This window comes from Amblyraja radiata, chromosome 1 (assembly GCF_010909765.2).
Source record: "Amblyraja radiata isolate CabotCenter1 chromosome 1, sAmbRad1.1.pri, whole genome shotgun sequence".
In the NCBI taxonomy this organism is placed as follows: domain Eukaryota; kingdom Metazoa; phylum Chordata; class Chondrichthyes; order Rajiformes; family Rajidae; genus Amblyraja; species Amblyraja radiata.
In genome coordinates, this window is record NC_045956.1 from 139649544 (window position 1) to 139668391 (window position 18848).

At 48.4% G+C, this 18848-nt stretch overlaps 1 protein-coding gene across 1 annotated transcript in view; it reads right to left on the bottom strand.

The window, feature by feature from the left end:
* The window catches only part of LOC116979725 (long-chain-fatty-acid--CoA ligase ACSBG2-like), a 164467-nt gene that overhangs the window by 87769 nt on the left and 57850 nt on the right, over window positions 1-18848 (bottom strand). Inside the window, exon 6 of the mRNA XM_033031464.1 lies at window positions 7353-7473. Coding sequence (XP_032887355.1) covers window positions 7353-7473 — 121 coding nt within the window. The remainder of the gene's footprint in view (window positions 1-7352; window positions 7474-18848) is intronic.

Consider the following 18848-nt stretch of genomic DNA (forward strand, 5'->3'; position numbering starts at 1 on the left):
CTAGAATTTAGGAGATTGAGAGGGGATCTTATAGAAACTTACAAAATTCTTAAGGGGTTGGACAGGCTAGATGCAGGAAGATTGCTCCCGATGTTGGGGAAGTCCAGGACAAGGGGTCACAGCTTAAGGATAAGGGGGAAATCCTTTAAAACCGAGATGAGAAGAACTTTTTTCACACAGAGAGTGGTGAATCTCTGGAATTCCCTGCCACAGAGGGCTGTCGAGGCCAGTTCATTGGCTATATTTAAGAGGGAGTTAGATGTGGCCCTGGTGGCTAAGGGGATCAGAGGGTATGGAGAGAAGGCAGGTACGGGATACTGAGTTGGATGATCAGCCATGATCATATTGAATGGCGGTGCAGGCTCGAAGGGCCGAATGGCCTACTCCTGCACCTGATTTCTATGTTTCTATGTTTCTATGTCACCCATTCCTTTTCTCCAGAGATGCTGCCTGACCCGCTAAGTTATTCTAGCTTTTTGTGTCTATCTTCAGTTTGAACCAGCATCTGCAGGTCCTTCCTTCTCATTATTTATCTGTGCTGCTCACTTCAGGCATCCCTAGACATGGTCTCTCAACTTTTCAGCACTTCTGATGGTCCTATCATTGATATATTCCAGCCATATTAGTCCTCCCAAAACCAACTTCACCTTTTCCCAGGATTAAATCCCATCTGCCTTTGCTCTGCCCAACTCATCAGTTTTGTTCTGTAACCTGCCTCACAAAGAACACTAATTTTCATGTATTTTGCAAATTATCAATTGTGCCTCTTACATTCACCCCAATATTATGTACTACATAACAATCAGCAATAGTTCCACCACTGATCTCTGCAGCACCCCATTGGTCACAAATTTCAATTACAAAATTCCCCAACTTCAGATCCAAATTTCCCTCGGCCCTTATCTTTTGGCCCATCTCAGATCTTGGTGCGAAGGGATCATTATCACTGTCGAATTTAATAGTTGAAGAAGATGCAACGAAATTTCGTTCAAGGTGCACTGTGTCTAGGTGTATATCTGAATGACAATAAAGTTTTCATTCATTCATTCATTCATTCATTCATTCATTCATTCATTCATTCATTCATTCATGGTATTCAAATGCAATTCAGGAAGGACAACATATACTGTACCAATATTGACCATTTCACTAGAGTTAATTTGTCACAACTAGCCTTATCCTTATCTATCATAAACATAGAACCATAGAAAATAGGTGCAGGAGGAGGCCATTCGGCCCTTCGAGCCAGCACCACCATTCATTGTGATCATGGCTGATCATCCCCAATCAATAACCCGTGCCTGCCTTCTCCCCTTGATTCCACCAGCCCCTAGAGCTCTATCTAACTCTTTCTTAAATCCATCCAGTGACTTGGCCTCCACTGCCCTCTGTGGCAGGGAATTCCACAGGGAAGTTTTTTCTCACCTCAGTGTCCTTCTCTGTTGTGCCTCCGTGTCCCTCTCTGTGTGTCCCTCTCTGTGTGCCTCCATGTCCCTCTCTGTGTGTGCCTGTGTCCTTCTCTGTGTGTCCCTCTTTGTGTGCTTCCGTGTCCCTCTGTGTGCCTCCATGTCCCTCTCTGTGCCCCTCTCTGTGTGCCTCCGTGTCACTTTGTGTGTCTCCGTGTCCCTCTGTGTGCCTCCGTGTCCCTCACAGTGCCTCCATGTCTCTCTGTGTGCCTCCATGTCTCTCTCTGTGCCTCCGTGTCTCCCTCTCTGTGCCTCCGTGTCTCCCTCTCTGTGCCTCTGTCTCCCTCTTTGTGCCTCGGTCTCCCTCTCTGTGCCTCCGTCTCCCCCTCCGTGCCTGCGAATTGGGGGCTATGTGTGAGTGGATAGGGCAGGGCATGGGGTAAAAGGTGTGAATTAATAATATTAATATAATATCAATGGGGGTGGTTAGTGTGTGTGTGACGCCTCAGGCCGCCCCCTCCCCTCGCAACCGCGTGTTGGGGGAAGACCCAACGGGTCTGCACTTGGTCTAGTATAATTTAAAACTGTGTGTGTGTGTGTGTGTGTGTGTGTGTGTGTGTGTGTGTGTGTGTGTGTGTGTGTGTGTGTGTGTGTGTGTGTGTGTGTGTGTGTGTGTGTGTGTGTGTGTGTGTGTGTGTGTGTGTGTGTGTGTGTGTGTGTGTGTGTGTGTGTGATTTTGCCTGTGAAACATATCTCCTCGAAAATCAGAAGGCAAAACCGGGAGATTTTTACATATTTCAGTAGAGATTGTCCTTGTGATTTTAGAAATCCACTCCTCTGTAAATTTTCCCGACTTTTTAATGAAAATTGTTGACCAATCTGACCTTTTTTTTAAAAATCTGACCGCTGCCCAGTTGCTGACGTTACCATAACGGTGACATTTTTACATATTCTGGTAAAAATTTTCCTTATGATTTCAAAAATCCACTCCTCTGTAAATTTGATTCATTATTTAACGTTATTTACTAACATTTACCACCAAACTGACATTTAAAAAAAATATAACGGTTGCCCAGCTGCTGACCTCAAATGCCTTTGCCCTCCCTCCCCTCCGCTCTGGATTAATGCAGCTGCTATCAATGCGCATGCGCTGTTTTCTATGAGTCGCATTACGCCCCCCCCGTTTTTCACAATGTGTAGAAAGAACGAGCGTTCTGCAGATCAGGAGGTCAACGCTGGTCACCGCCGCTCATCGGAGGCCACCAGCTTGCTTCTAGAATCCTCTCCGTCTCCCCGGCCCGATGAGAGAACATGGCGGCGGGCGTTATTGTCGCATGGGGCACGGGATGAGAAGGTGGCCCTGGCGCTCATTACTCTCTCTGGAAAACCTGCGATTCCTCCATTGAACGCAGGGACACGCAGAATCGCAAGCTACCGAGGCTCTCCACGCCACCCGAGGTCCAGAGAGCTGCCGAGGCTCGCGGCCCTTTCGCAGTCGTCCCGAAAGATCGCTATAGGATCTTTGGTCGGCCTCGTCGGAGCCACCCGCTCACCGAGTTCAAGTCTGCCCTCTCCCTCTCTTTCCCCCATCCTCCTCTCCACTTCCCCTCTCCCCCCTTCACCCCCCCTTCCTCTCGCCCTCCTCTCCCTTCCTCCCCGCTCCTCTCCCCACACCCCCCTCATCTCCCACCTGCAAGAAGAACCAAGAACCCCTTCCTCCCTCTCTCCACCCACTCCCCCTGCCTACCCGCCTCCCTACCCCTCCCCACTCTTCCCCCTCTCTCCCCCTTAACCTATCTCCCTACCCTTCTCACCCTCCTTCCCCAATCTTCCCCCTCTCTCCCCCCTCCCTCCTCCCCTCTCCACCTCCCTTCCCCTACCCCTCCCTCCACCTTCCCCCTCCCCACTCTTCTCCCCCCTCTCCTCCTCCCTTCCCCCCCTCTCACCCCTCTCTCCCCCCTGTTCCCCTACCCAGATTGGTCAACCTAAAATTGTTGACCAATCTGACCTTTTTTTTTTAATTTGACCGTTGCCCAGCTGCTGACGCTACAATAACGGTGAAGTGTTTACATATTCTGGTAGAAATTTTCCTTGTGATTTCAAAAATCCACTCCTCTGTAAATTTGGTTCATTACTTAACGAGTTATTTACTAAAATTCATCACCAAACTGACATTTTAAAAAAACATTACGGTTGCCCAGCTGCTGACCTCACAATGCCTTAGCTTGTGGCCCAGTTCGCACGTGGCACCACCCCCACCCCCCCCACCTCACCACCCCCCCCCGGATTAATACAGCTGCTGTCAACGCAAGTCACATTACGCCCTACGCCCCCTTTCTTCAAAACGCGCAGAAAGAACAGGCGTTCTGCAGATCCGGAGGTCACCGCCGCTCACCGGAGGACACCGACCGGCTTGCTTCTGAATCCTCTCCGTCTCCCCCGCCCGATGTGAGAACATGGCGGTGGCCATTTTTGTCGCGCAGGGCATGCGATGAGAAGGTGGCCCCGGCGGCCATTACTCCCTCTGGAAAACCTGCGATCCCTCCGTTGATCGCAAGGACACGCAGAATCGCAAGCTGCCGAGACTCTCCACGCCGCCCGAGGTCCAGAGAGCTGCTGAGGCTCGCGGCCCTTTCATAGTCGGCCCCAAAGATTGCTATAGGATCTTTGGTCGGCCTCATGTAGCTATGTTACAAAATTTTGAGATTTCAAAAATCAAGTCTGCAATTTATACCATCAGATAAAGCATAAAAAGAAGTTTAATTTGACACCCAATTCACTTTCATATCTCAAGTATTTAAAAAGTTATGGCCATTTTCATACTCGGAAATTAGCATCTTGTTCCCTATTGATTTTCTATGGACATATCTTATATAAAACTATCTTACTTGGATAATATAAAACTATCTTACTTGGATAACCTGAAATTAAAGCATATAATTAGTTAGTTACCCAATTGTAGCTAATTTCAAACTTCAATTACTAGATCTAAACATCTATCCATTTCTTAATAAATGATTAACATTTTTAAATAGCCTAAGTGTCCAAATAATATTCACAAATAATTCACAATAAAACATGATTTTTAAATCTCATTGACATTAATTTATAGGCCAAATGGAAGGAATTTAGTGTTCAATTGCTGTAAATGAAAGTGCATTTAAATCAGCTTTCTAGTGGGATCCTGTGAACGCGCTGGTTTAGAACGTTCACATTGCGCTAGATTTGTGCCCCCAAATGCCCAGAAAAATACTGCGGGATATAATGGGGCCAAAATTAGCTGCTCGCAACATTAAACTTTGTATAAAGGGATCTTAAGAAACCCTTTTTAATGTAAAATTAAACAGCCTACCTCCTGTTGTCCCCTGTATGATATCCGGCCGATTGCCGGCGGTCGCGGGTTTAGAGGTTAATTTTTAAACTACTATAACAATTAGATAAAGCCCTTAAAAGTAATAATAGCTAAAGCGACGGAATCTTCCAGCGATTTTTCGTTAATAATTAACTAGGCTGAACATCCTCGATTTGAACAGCCTAGGGGAAATCGCATTTTAAACCCGCCCCCCTCTAAACGGCGCCAAAATCGCGCACACGGGCTGGGACAGATTTTCAGCGACGCTTCAGGTAGGCTTTGCAACATACCTACCTCATGGGAGCCGCCCTCTCTTCGAGTTCAAGTCCGCCCTCTCCCTCTCTCTCCCCCATCCTCTCCCCACTCCCCCTCCTCCCCCCATCCTCCCTCCCCACCTCTCCCACACCCCCTCATCTCCCACCCCTTCCCCCCCTCTCCACCCACTCCCCCTGCCTCTCCCTACCCCTCTCCTTACCCACCTCCCCACCCCTCCCCACTCTCTCCTCTCTCTCTCCCACCTACCTAATTCCATACCCCTCTCCCCCTCCTTCCCCACTCTTCCCCTCTCTCTCCCCTCCCTTTCCCCCCTCCCCGCTCTCCTACCCCACCCCCTCTACCCCTCCCTTCCCCTCACCCTCCCTCCCCCTAAACCCCCTTCCCCCATCCACATCCTCCCCTCCACCCCCTTGGCTTCACCTTCCCCCTTCCCTCCAGCCCCCCCTCCACTCCTCCCCACCCCCTCTCCCCCTCCCTTCCCCCCACCTCTCCCCCTCACTTCCCCCCGTCCTTCCCGCCCCCCTCTCTCTCCCCCCTCTCTTTCCTCCACACCCTCCCCTCGCCCCTCCACCCCCTCTCTCTCTGTCTCTGCCCCTTCTCTCTCTGCCCTCACTCTCTATCCCCCTCCTCTCTAGATGCGGCAGCGAGTTGGGGGCTATGTGTCAGTGGATAGGGCGGTTATGGGGTAGAAGGACCAAATGAATAATATTAATATAATATCAAGGGGGTAGTTCGCGTGTGTGCGGGGGGTAGTCAGTGTGTGTGTGTGTGGATGGTTAGTGTTTGTGTGTTATGCCGCCCCCTAAACCCCCCCCTCCGGCAACTGCGCGTTGGAGGAACAGACGTAGGATGTAGATGTGTGTGTGTGTGCGTTTATTTGTTTGTTTTTGTGTTTTCACATCTTCTCAAAAAAAAAGCACGCGAACGGGAAAATATTTACATATTCTGGTAGAGATTTATCCCCTGGAGTCCGAAATCGGCTTACCTGAAAATGTTGTACTTTATTTATTGAGTTATTAATAAAAATGTTCACAAATCCGATCAAACTTTGAAATCAAAAAGCCTGTTTTTCGCTGATGACGTGACAATGGATCTACCTGCCTGCCGTCTGCTCGCGTTGCGTCTGCTCGCGCCATGACTAACGGCACCATCCACCCCTCCCTCCTCTCCCCGTAATTCAAAGGTCGCCCTGTCGATTGAACACCAAAGATCAAAGCTGAAGACTGCATCGGCCCAACCTGCGCTCCTTTGGTCGACACTCACTTGTGCCTCGGCTCGGGTCTCTCAATCTCCCCTCTCTTCCCCCCCCGCTCTCTCCCCCCCCCCCCCCTCTATATGCCTCTGTGTCCCTCTCTGTGGCTGTGTTCCTCTGTGTCTCTGTGTCCCTCTCTGTGACTCTATCTCCCTCTCTGTGTCTCTGTGTCCCTCTCTGTGTCTCTGTGTCCCTCTCTGTGCCTCTATCTCCCTCTGTGTCTCTGTGTCCCTCTCTGTGTCTCTGTGTCCCTCTCTGTGCCTCTATCTCCCTCTCTGTGCCTCTATGTCCCTCCCTGTGCCTCTGTGTTCCTCTCCCTCTACCCCCCTCCCTCTCTAGCCGCTCCTGTAACTTGGGGGCTATACGTGAGTGGATAGGGCGGGGGATGGGGTAAAAGAAGAGTGAATGAATAATATTAATATAATTTCAATGGGGGTGGTTAGTGTGTGTGTGTGGGGGGTGGTTAGTGTGTGTGTGTGGGGGGTGGTTAGTGTGTGTGTGTGGGGGGTGGTTAGTGTGTGTGTGTGAGGGGTTGGTTAGTGTGTGTGTGTGGGGTTGGTTAGTGTGTGTGTGGGGGGGGTTGGTTAGTGTGTGTGTGTGAGGGGTTGGCTAGTGTGTGTGTGTGGGGGGTGGTTAGTGTGCGTGTGTGGGGGGTGGTTAGTGTGCGTGTGTGAGGGGTTGGTTAGTGTGTGTGTGTGGGGGGTGGTTAGTGTGTGTGTGTGGGGGGTGGTTAGTGTGCGTGTGTGAGGGGTTGGTTAGTGTGTGTGTGTGGGGGGTGGTTAGTGTGTGTGTGTGGGGGGTGGTTAGTGTGCGTGTGACGCCGCAGGCCGCCCCCTCCACCCCTCAACTGCGTGTTGAGGGGACGGGACCCAACAGGTCCCACTTGGTCTAGTAAACATTAAAATTGTAAATGCAGAGTAACCTTGGTGCAAGATGCCATGGTCAGAGGTGTTATCCCAATGTGCCAGAGTTCTACGCTCCCATCCTTTTACAGATTGCTCTACAGATTTGATGTTTTAAATATCATATATTAATAATATAGAGAACTAAAATAAAAACATTGTACCTCCATAATCTTTTGCAATTGGTTATTGTTCTCCACCACCACAATGTTGGCCTTGCAGTTATCGATCACGTACTTGCATGCATCTGCAGAATTTGTTGCATAAATCCCGACAGCCAAGCCACTAGTTGAAAGGAAACTTTTGTTATTAAATGCACAAACATTTACTCAATATTTGGTACTGCACCACCACCAAGTCAGAAAATCCAAATTCACACTAATTTAGAAAGAGCTTTGGTCAGCAGGTGAACTGCAAGCAGTAAAAGAACACAAAGTGCTGGAGTAAATAGCAGGTTAGCAACACATCTGGAGAACGTGGATTTGTGATATGTCAAGTTGAGATCCTTCTTCAAACTACTAGTGATACCTTTGTTTCCATCTTAACATTGTTTTGTTTCAGAATTTCCTCACAACGCAATTTTCAATACAAGAAATCAGTCATCAACAGATGTAACACAAAATTTAAAAAAGTTCCCTTATTCCATGTAGAAACAAGGGACTGCAGATGCTGGTTTACAAAATAAGACACAAGATACTGGTGTAACTCAGCAGATCAGGCAATATCTCTGGAGTGCATGGCAGAATCCTGAGCTGAAATGTCACCTATTAATGTTCTCTGGACACGCTGCCTTATCTGCTGAGTTACATGAGCACTGTTCCTTATTTCGTCTATTCAATGTCTAATGGTAAATAGCCTTGCTATTTTTTTTTTTCAGATGCTGATTGACCGCTGAGTAGTGTGAACTCCATCATCAAGTTCGCTGACGACACCACTGTTGTGAGACTTATCACTGATGGGGATGAGTCAGAGTATAGAAGAGAGATCGAGCAACTGTCCATATGGTGCCAGCACAATAACGTGGCCCTTAACACCAGCAAAACCAAGGACTGATTGTGGACTTTGGAAGGAGTAGGATGGGGACCCACAGTCCCGTTTATATCAACAGGTCGATGGTTGAAAAGGTCAAGAGCTTCAAATTCCTGGGCGTGCACATCTCTCAAGATCTTTCCTGGTGCGAGAACACTGATGCAATTATTAAGAAAGCACATCAGCACCTCTACTTCCTGAGAAGATTATGGAGAGTTGGTTTGTCAAGGATACCTCTCTAACTTCTACAGGTGCACAGTAGAGAGCATGCTGACCGGTTGCATCGTGGCTTGGTTCGGCAACTTGAGCGCCCTGGATAGGAAAAGACAACAAAAAGTAGTAAACACTGCCCAGTCCATCATCGGCTCTGACCTCCCTTCCATCGAGGGGATCTATCGCAGTCGCTGCCTCAAAAAGGCTGGCAGTATCATCAAGGACCCACACCATCCTGGCCACACACTCATCTCCCTGCTACCTTCAGGTAGAAGGTACAGGAGCCGGAAGACTGCAATGACCAGGTTCAGGAATATCTACTTCCCCACAGCCGTCAGGCTATTAAACTTGGCTATGAAAAAACTCTGAACATTAATAGCCCATTATCTGTTATTTGCATTTTATCAGTTTATTTATTCATGTGTGTATATATTTATATAATGGTATATGGACACACTGATCTGCTTTGCAGTCATGCCTGCTATGTTCTGTTGTGCTGAGACAAAGCAAGAATTTCATTGTCCTATCAGGGACACATGGCAATACACTATCTTGAATCTTGAAGCATTCTGAAACAAATATGAAATATCTTACTTGGATGACCTGAAATTAAAGCATATAATTAGTTAGTTACCTAATTGTAGCTAATTACAAAATTGACTGTTGTGACGGAAATAGTAATAAACACCCAGACTGCCTTGAAAATTCAAAAATGTGATATTCTCAAGATCTGAACTTTAATATTATTGTATTATATGCTGTAAGTCTGTAAGACAGGTAAATCTGACCTTTTTTTTAAAAATGTGACTGCTCCCCATCTGCTGACATTACAATAACAGTAAAATTTGTGCATCTTCTGGAAGAAAATTTCCTTATGATTTCAAAAATCCAATCGTCTATAAATTTGATCGATTATTTCCCGAGATATTTACAAATATTTATCACCAAATTGACAATTTAAAAAAATATTACGGTTGCCCAGCTGCTGACCAACTGCCTCCTGGCTCTCCCCCCCCCCCCCCCCCCCCCCCAGCATGCCAGGTTGTTGATTACATTGTTCTCATTGAATTGAATTATTTCTCACTTAACAACACTAATTCTTAACATTAACTTTAAAATTCAGACAGTTTTTAAAATATAAACTCCCTCTCTTGCCTCTTGCCCTTCTGTCTCTGCCCCTTTCTCTCCCCATTCTCTCTCTGCCCTCACTCTCTGGCCCCCCCCCCCCCCCCCCCCCAGACGTGCCTTCGAGTTGGGGGTTATGCGTCAGTGGATAGGACGGTTATGGGGTAAAAGGAGCAAATTAATAATATTAATATATCAAGGGGTAGTTAGCGTGTAGTTAATGTGTGTGACGCCGCATGCCGCCGCCCCCCCCCAGCCCCTCGCTCCCCCGCAACCACACGTTGGGGGAACAGACCCAACGGGTCTGCACTTGGTCTAGTAACTATTAAAACTTTTGTTGGTTTGTAACGGATTCTATTTCGCGAATATTCGTTTAATGCGTTTGTGGATTGTGAGTTTTTCCTCCTCCACATTATGTTTTGAAAATTAGAAAATTTGGTTATTAATTTCCCTGCTTTTTTAGTAAAAAACATAAAAACATTTTAAAATCAAACTGCTGCATGAGTCACAGTGCCATCTCACAGATGTACAATCACAATGGATCTCATTTACATATGATATCACAATGGGACAGGGGTGGGAGATTGCAACCTTCACGTGGTCCCATGAATGCAATCAACCTGGCGTGCACAATCAAATAAAGTCAAATAGACCAAGTTGTCCTACCCCCCTCCCCCGCCTCTACCCCTCCTATCACCCCCCTCCCCACCTTCTCCTCTCCTCCATCCCCTCCTCTCTCCCCCTCCACCTCTCCCCGCTCCACCTCTCCCCCCTCCAACCCTCACTTCTCTCCCCCTCCTCTTCTCCCTCCCCCCTCTCCTCTTTCCCCCTCCCTTCCACACCCCGCATTTCCCTTCTCTCTACCCCTCTTCTCCACCTACCCGTCTTCCCCTTCACCCTCCCCGCTCTCCTCCCCTATCCTCATCCCCCTCTCTCCCTTCCCCCTCCCTCTTCCCTCCTCTCCTCCCCCCCATCTCCCCTCCTGCTCCCTCCCTCCATCTCACCCCCCCCTCCCCCCTCTCCTTCCTCCCTCCCTCCTCCTCCTCCCTCCCCGCTCTCCTCCGCCTACCCAACACCTCTCTCCCTTCCCCCTTCCCCACGCTCTCCCCCCCTCCATCTCCGCCTCTCCTCCTCCCTCTCCCCCTCCCCCATCCTCTTCCTACCTCTGCACCTCCTCTCCCCCCCTCTCCATCCCATCTCTCCCCACCCTCCACCCCCCTCTCCTTATCTCCCTCCCCTCATCGCCCTCCCCTCTCTTTCTCTGCCCCACTCTCTTTGCCCCTTATCCACCCTCCACCTCTCCTCCAACCCCCCTCTCCCCTTCTCCGGCTCCCTCTCCCCTCCTCCAACCCCCTCTCCCCCCCTCCCTTCCCCCCTTTCCCCTGCTCTCTCACCACCCCTTCTCTCTCCCCCATCCTCTCTCCTCCTCTCTCCCCACCTCCTCTCCCATCTACTCTCTTCACCTCCTCCCCTCCATCCCCCTCCCCCCCCCCCCAATGAAGCCACACCAAAAAGCAAAATAATATGTTAAATAAACGACATACCTTTTGTTTAGTCCTGCACTTGCGATCCGTGATGTTGAAGGCATTGAAGGTGTTTGAAGTAGCGTTTAATTTCAATCCAGCGATGCAATCGACCAGCAAATTTTTTAATTTTTTTTTTTAAACGGGAACGGGTTCACAGAACAAATTTTCTTCATCAGCTAGCAGTCCGAGCAAATTCCTCTCCAACAACCAATACAAACCTGCAATTTAATCCCCCCCCCCCCCCCCCCACCAATGCCTCCTGAATCGCACGCACAGGCAGCAGGCCGATCTGCAGCGCCACTGATGGTAGGTTTTGTAACAATGCTAAAACAAGCATCTACAGTTCCTTCCTACACATCAGTGATATCTGTTGACTGTCTGGGTTTCCGACATGTGTCTGATTCCCTCACACATCCCAGATATACTAGTCGTTAGGTGTAGATTTTGCAGTGGAGCCACGTGTGTTGACTCCATCCTATCCCCCCTGGTCCAATCTCTCCCAACCTATGTCAAGATACTTCACATGTCCTTCGTCTCTTTAATGACTTCCGTTTTCAGAGCCCCCACCTCCTCATCTTTACTATGGACGTTCAGTCACTCTACACTTCCATCTCCCACCAGGAAGGCCTTAAAGCCCTCCATTTTTTCTGTGACCGCAGAACCGGCCAATTTCCCTCTACTAACGCCTAGCAGAGCTGGTCCTCAACCCTAACAACAATTTCTTCAACTCCACTCATTTCCTCCAAATTAAAGGCATAGCAATGGGCACTCACAAGGCCCCAGCTATGCCTGCCTCTTTGTAGGGTAAACTAAACAATTTCTGTTCCAAACGTACACTGGCCCTATCCCCAAATTCTATCTCCGTTACACTGACGACTGCATCAGTGCTACCTCCTGTCCATGCAGTCCCACCCAGGACTTCAACGGGTGGCGCCACCGCAGTGGCTGCCTCGCCAGCAGCTGTTAGTCCTTTCACTCTTTTTGTTATTTTTAGTGCATGTAAACGTATGTTTTAATGTTTCTTGGTATGTCTTATGTGGGGGGTGGTGGGCGGGAATAGCGGGAAACCATTTTTCAGTCACTTACCTGGACGGAGACGCGTCTTATTTCTGTGTCGCATCTTCGCCCCCCCCCCCCCGCCCCCTCACGGCCTACCAACTGGATTGGCGTGGCCTTCCCTTCTGGAGACTGGCCAGAGCTTCAGCAGCTGGCGCAGCACGGAATTAACATCGCGGAGCGGGGTGATGCCTTGCCTGGGATCGCCAGTGTTGGAGTGTTGGGCCTACTGACTTTAACATCATGGAGCTTTGGTTTGCTGAGCTTCTAACTACGGGCGCAGCGCTGACTTTAACATCGCGGAGGCCTGGGATCTTTTGCCGAGGATCGCCAAAGATGGAGCTCCGTCCAGCTCGGCCTGTGGACTTTTAACATCGGAAGCCGCAGTCTCCGGTAGGAAGCGGCCGATTCGGAAACTCCAAGCCTCTGAGTGTGTTCCCCGCCTGTCCGACGTCGGAGTTTCGATCATGCCGGCGAGAGGGCCTGTAGATCGGGCCGTCCGTAGCGGCGACTGCGGAGGGTTCAAATGCCCCGAACAAAGAGGAAGAGAGACTGGACTTTATTGCCTTCTATTACAGTGTGAAACGTTGATTCCACTGTGGTGGATGTTTATGTTAAACTCTATTGTGTATTACCATATAACCAAATAACAATTACAGCACGGAAACAGGCCATCTCGGCCCTACAAGTCCGTGCTGAACAATTATTTTCCCCTAGTCCCATCTACCCGCACTCAGACCATAGCCCTCCATTCCCTTCCCATCCATATACCTATCCAATTTAATTTTGTATTGTGTTCATTTTATTCGTATGGCTGTATGGCAACTCAAATTTCTCTGTACCAATTGGTGCATGTGACAATAAATGTGAACTTGAAATCATGGACCATTAACTTTACCACCAATTCTAACCCTGCACTCAAATTCATTTGGACCATCTCCAACACCTCCCTCTCCTTTCTTGATCTCACCATCTCCATCACTGGAGATAGACTATCAACTGATGTCTATTACAAACCCACTGACCCCCACAACCATCTCGACTACACTTGTCCCACCCTGCTTCGTGCAAAGACTCTATCCCCTACTCGTAAATTTGTCCGTCTACGCCACATCTGCACCCAAGATTAGGTGTTCTATACCAGGACATCCGAGATGTCCTTATTCTTTAGGGAACGGGGGTTCCCTTCTCCCATTGTAGATGAGGCCCTCACACATCTCCTCAGTACCCTGCAGCTCTGCCCTTGCTTTTCCCCCCTCGTCGCAACAGGGACAAAGTCCCCCTAGTCCTTATCTTTCACCCCATCAACCATCGCATACAACACATAATCCTCCGACATCTTCCCATCTCCACCCCTTTCCGCCTTCCGAAGAGACCATTCCCACCGCAACTCCCTGGTTAACTCATCCATTCCCACCCAAACCACCCCTCCCCAGGTACCGTTGCCTGCAACGGCAGAAGATGCAACACCTGTCCCTATATCTCCTCCCTCGACTCTGTCCAGGGACCCCTACAGTCAGGTTAGGCAGAGGTTCACTTGGACCTCCACCAACATCATCTACTGTATCCATTGTTCAAGATATGTACTCTTATACATCGGCGAGACAAACGTAGACTGGGCGATCGTTTTGCTGAACACCTTCACTCAGTCCACCTTGACCTACCTGATCTCCCAGTTGCCAAACACTTTAATTCCCCTTCCAATTCCCACATTGACCTTTCTGTCCTAGGCCTCTTATATTGTCAGAATGAGGTTAATTGCAAATTGGAGGAACAGCATCTCATATTTTGCATGGGCAACTTGCAACCCAGTGGCATGAATATTGATTTCTAACTTCAAGTTACCCCAGCATTCCCTCTCTCTCCATCCCTCCCCCACCCAAATCACACCAGGTTCCCGTTCTCACCAGCAAACAGGAAGCAATGGCCCGTTTCCTTTATCATTGTTACTTTTTTGCAAAATCTTTCATTAATTTGTTCTATGTCTCTCTACAACATCATCCATATCTCTCGTTTCCCTTTCCCGTGACTTTCAGTCTGAAGAAGGGTCTCGAGCTGAAACATCACCCACTCCTTCTCTCCAGAGATGCTGCCTGTCCTGCTGAGTTACTCCAGCATTTTGTGTCTATAGTCGTTAGGCTGTTTAGATATTGTAAATTAACTCACAAGAGTAAATGTGTTCCAAGAGAATCGGGGAAGAGTTGATGGGTATGCAAGAATGAATAGGTTACAGGGAAACAAGTGCAGGAAGGGATTGATGGGGTTGCTCCAAGAGCAGCATAGACTCAATGGGCAAAATGACCTCCTGCAGTGTTATGAGAAATAAGTATTCTGTAATGCTGCTATGAATCACTTTAGCAATGCTTGTTGAATTTAATGGCTGGATTGCCTTTGTTTTTACCATTTGGTAACATAGTACATACAAGCACATTTACACAAATGCATCAATTTTACTTCTCCCCCACTTACCATAGTGTTTTTTTTTAACTCATTGATTAATAATCAGACAATTATTTTTATAGCAAAGAACTGCAGGAGGCTGGATATCTATCTATCCCATCCATCCATCCATCTCTAAGACTCGTCCTGTTTGGACATCTGTCTGCATGCGGGCGATCTCAAGGAACGACACCAAAACGGTACACAATAGCGCAAAAATGTTTGCACCACCTTACTCAACATTGACCTGTTTGTATTAAGTTTCGTTCAGATTGATGTTATATTTCACAAGTTATCACATTATTAAGTTTACTAAATCCACATTGATAATCACTTCAACACTTCAGTGCTGGCAGTTGCAGCTTTGATGTTACAATGGGATCCCACAGTCACGGGTGGATAAAGGGGAACCGGTGGATGTGGTATACTTGGACTTCCAAAAGGCTTTTGACAAGGTGCCACATAAGAGACTATTGCTAAAAATAAAAAAATTATGGGATTGGGGGTAATATATTAGCATGGGTAGAGGATTGGCTAACAAATAGGAAGCAGAGAGTGGGGATAAATGGTTCATACTCGGGATGGCAACCGGTAACTAGCGGGGTTCCGCAAGGGTCGGTGCTGGGACCCCAGTTGTTCACAATTTATATAAATGATTTGGAGGAGGGAACCAAGTGTAATATATCAAAATTTGCGGACGATACAAAAATGGGAGGAAAAGTAGGGGATGAGGAGGATAGGAAGAGTCTGCAAAAGGATATAGATAAGCTAGGTGAGTGGGCAACAACTTGGCAGATGAAGTTTAATACTAATAAATGTGAAGTCATTCACTTTGGGAAAAAAAATGATAGGGCAAGTTATTTTCTAAATGAGGAGGAGCTGCGTTGTAATGCAACGCAAAGGGATCTAGGGGTATTAGTACATGAATCACTAAAAGTTAGTATGCAGGTGCAGCAAGCAATCAGGAAGGCCAATGGAGTTTTGGCCTTTATTGCTAGGGGGATTGAGTATAAAAACACGGAGGTCTTGCTGCAGCTGTACACAGTATTAGTGAGACCACATTTGGAATACTGTGTACAGTTCTGGGGTCCATACTTAAGAAAGGATGTACTAGCCCTGGAGGCAGTGCAGCGAAGGTTTACAAGATTAATTCCTGCAATGAGGGGATTGACATATGAGGAAAGGTTAAGTAGGCTGGAACTCTACTCTTTGGAGTTTAGAAGAATGAGAGGCGATCTCATTGAAACATATAAGATCGTGAGGGGCCTTGATCGGGTGGATGCACCGAGGATGTTCCCAATGATCGGGGAAACTAGAACTAGGGGACATAGTTGCAGAATAAGGGGGGGCTCTTTTAAAACTGAGATGAGGAAGAACTTCTTCACCCAGAGGGTGGTTAATTTATGGAATTCACTGCCCCAGGGAGCAGTGGAAGCAGAAACTTTAAATATATTTAAGACTAAAATAGATGGTTTTTTAGCTGCCAAGGGGATAAGGGGCTACGGGGAGAGGGCAGGGATATGGACCTAGGTATGGTTAGTATAGTAAGACCTGAGTGATCTCCTGGACAAGTGTCGATCGCCTGGATTGGGGTCGGAGAGGAATTTCCCGGATTTTTTTCCCGAATTGGACCTGGGTTTTTATCCGGTTTTTTGCCTCCCCCAGGAGATCACGAGGTTTTTGGGGTGGAGAGGGGTGATAGCGGTAAAAAGGGGAGGGTAATGTCTTGTGTTCTGTGTCTTGTGTCTACTGTTTGTGGGTAAGTGTGTCTGTTTAGTGTTCAGCCATGAGCGAATGGCGGTGCGGGCTCGACGGACCTGGTGGTCTACTCTCGCACCTACTTTCTATGTTCTATGTTTCTATGTTTCCTCCACCTGACATTTGCAACAATGTTGCCATCATAGAACACTTAGTCGTGGTCCTGACAGCAAGTGATTGAACAGGAGGGGAGGGGCCTAAGGAATGGGAATTGGAATTGGAAGTGCTGGGGGAAGCAGGGGAAGTGCAATTGGATAATTTTTTTAAGGTCCAGTGCTGGGGAAGCAGGGAAGTGGTGGAATCTTACTTTAGGGAACGGGTTGCGTTGGGGGACCAGGCCTCCATTCGGGGCTATGGGTGAGTGGTGGAATATTGCTTTGAAGGACAGGTTACATTGGGGGAACGGGTGAGTGGTGGAAACGGGTTGCATTGAGGGAACGGGTGAGTGGTGGATTATTACGTTGGGAGAACGGGCCCCAACAGGTCTCACTTGGTGATAGATAGATAGAGATAGATAGAGATAGATAGAGATAGATAGAGATAGATAGATAGATAGAGAGATAGAGATAGAGATAGAGAGAGATAGAGATAGAGATAGAGAGAGATAGAGAGAGATAGAGAGAGATAGAGAGAGATAGAGAGAGATAGAGAGAGAGAGCTAGGAGAGAGAGATCTATCGCGCTCGCTGCGCTCGCTGCGCTAGCTCGCGCTCGACCTCGGCTCCTGCTCTCTCTCGCTCGCTCGCTCTCTCTCTCGCTCGCTCTCCTCTCCCTCTCCTCTTCGCGCTCGCGCTCGCGCTCTCGCTCGTCGCTCTCTCTCGCGCGCCGCTCCTCTCGCTCGCTCTCGTCGCGCTCGCTCTCCTCCTCTGCTCTCGCCGCTCTCTCCGCGCGCGCGCGCTCTCGCGCGGCTCCGCTCTCGCGCGCGCTCGCGCGCGCTCTCCGCGCGTCCGCTCGTCGCGCGCGCCTCGCTCTGCTCGCTCCTCGATCTCTCCTCCTCTCTCCTCTCGCTCGCTCTCGCCTCGCGCCGCGCTCTGCCTCGCGCCTCTCCGCTCGCGCTCTGCGCCGCCGCTCTCCCCTCGCCTAGAGATCGAGCTCGCGCGATAGTCGCTCTATATCATACCACACACACACACACACGGAACTATGCCAAAATGGCACGCAATAGCGCAAACATTTTTGCACCACCTTATTCACCTTAGTCCCACGGTCGTTCGTGTCATGTTTCTTTCAAATTTGATGTTATATTTCACAAGTTATTTACATTTTTTGACTTACAAAACCCCAATTTGAGAAAAATGCTTTCCCTGTGCTTACGGCTATGACGTCACAATGGGATTGTAGCCCTGCTCGCAACATTGTTGCTATCCAAGTGCACTGAGTCCTGCTAGGTCTAGCAGGCGCAATGCATTTTTCTTAAAGTCACAGTACACTGAATTGTTTTTAAAGTTGAAAATGAAGGAGGATGAATAAGGCAAATTGAGCAGCCCCTGTGCAGTTGGGAGCTGTGGGTGAGTGGTCGAATATTGCATTGGGGGAATGGGTTGTGTTGAGGAAACGGGTGAGTGGTGCAATATTGCGTTGGGGAATGGGTTGCATTGGGGGACCAGGCCTCCCGTGCGGGCTATGGTTGAGTGGTCGAATATTGCGTTGGGGGAACGGGTTGCATAGGGGGACCGAGCCTCCCATGTGACAGGGACTCATTGCCGGTTGGTCTAGTATATATGCTGGGGGGCAGTGTTAGCTGTGAGGAGGATGCTAGGATGCTGCAAGGTGACTTGGATAGGCTGGGTGAGTGGGCAAATGTTTGGCAGATGCAGTATAATGTGGATAAATGTGAGGATATCCATTTTGGTGGCAAAAACAGGAAAGCAGACTATTATCTAAATGGTGGCCGATTAGGAAAAGGGGAGATGCAGCGAGACCTGGGTGTCATGATACCCCAGTCATTGAAAGTAGGCATACAGGTGCAGCAGGCAGTGAAGAAAGCGAATGCTATGTTAGCTTTCATAGCAAAAGGATTTGAGTATAGGAGCAGGGAGGTTCTACTGCAGTTGTATAGGGTCTTCGTGAGACCACAACTGGAGTATTGCGTACAGTTTTGGACTCCAAATCTGAGGAAGGACATTATTGCCATAGAGGGAGTGCAGAGAAGGTTCACCAGACTGATTCCTGGGATGTCAGGACTGTCTTATGAAGAAAGACCGGATAGACTTGGTTTATACTCTCTAGAATTTAGGAGATTGAGAGGGGATCTTATAGAAACTTACAAAATTCTTAAGGGGTTGGACAGGCTAGATGCAGGAAGATTGTTCCCGATGTTGGGGAAGTCCAGTACAAAGGGTCACAGCTTAAGGATAAGGGGGAAATCCTTTAAAACCGAGATGAGAAAAACTTTTTTCACACATAGAGTGGTGAATCTCTGGAACACTCTGCCACAGAGGGTAGTTGAGGCCAGTTCATTGGCTATATTTAAGAGGGAGTTAGATGTGGCCCTTGTGGCTAAGGGGATCAGAGG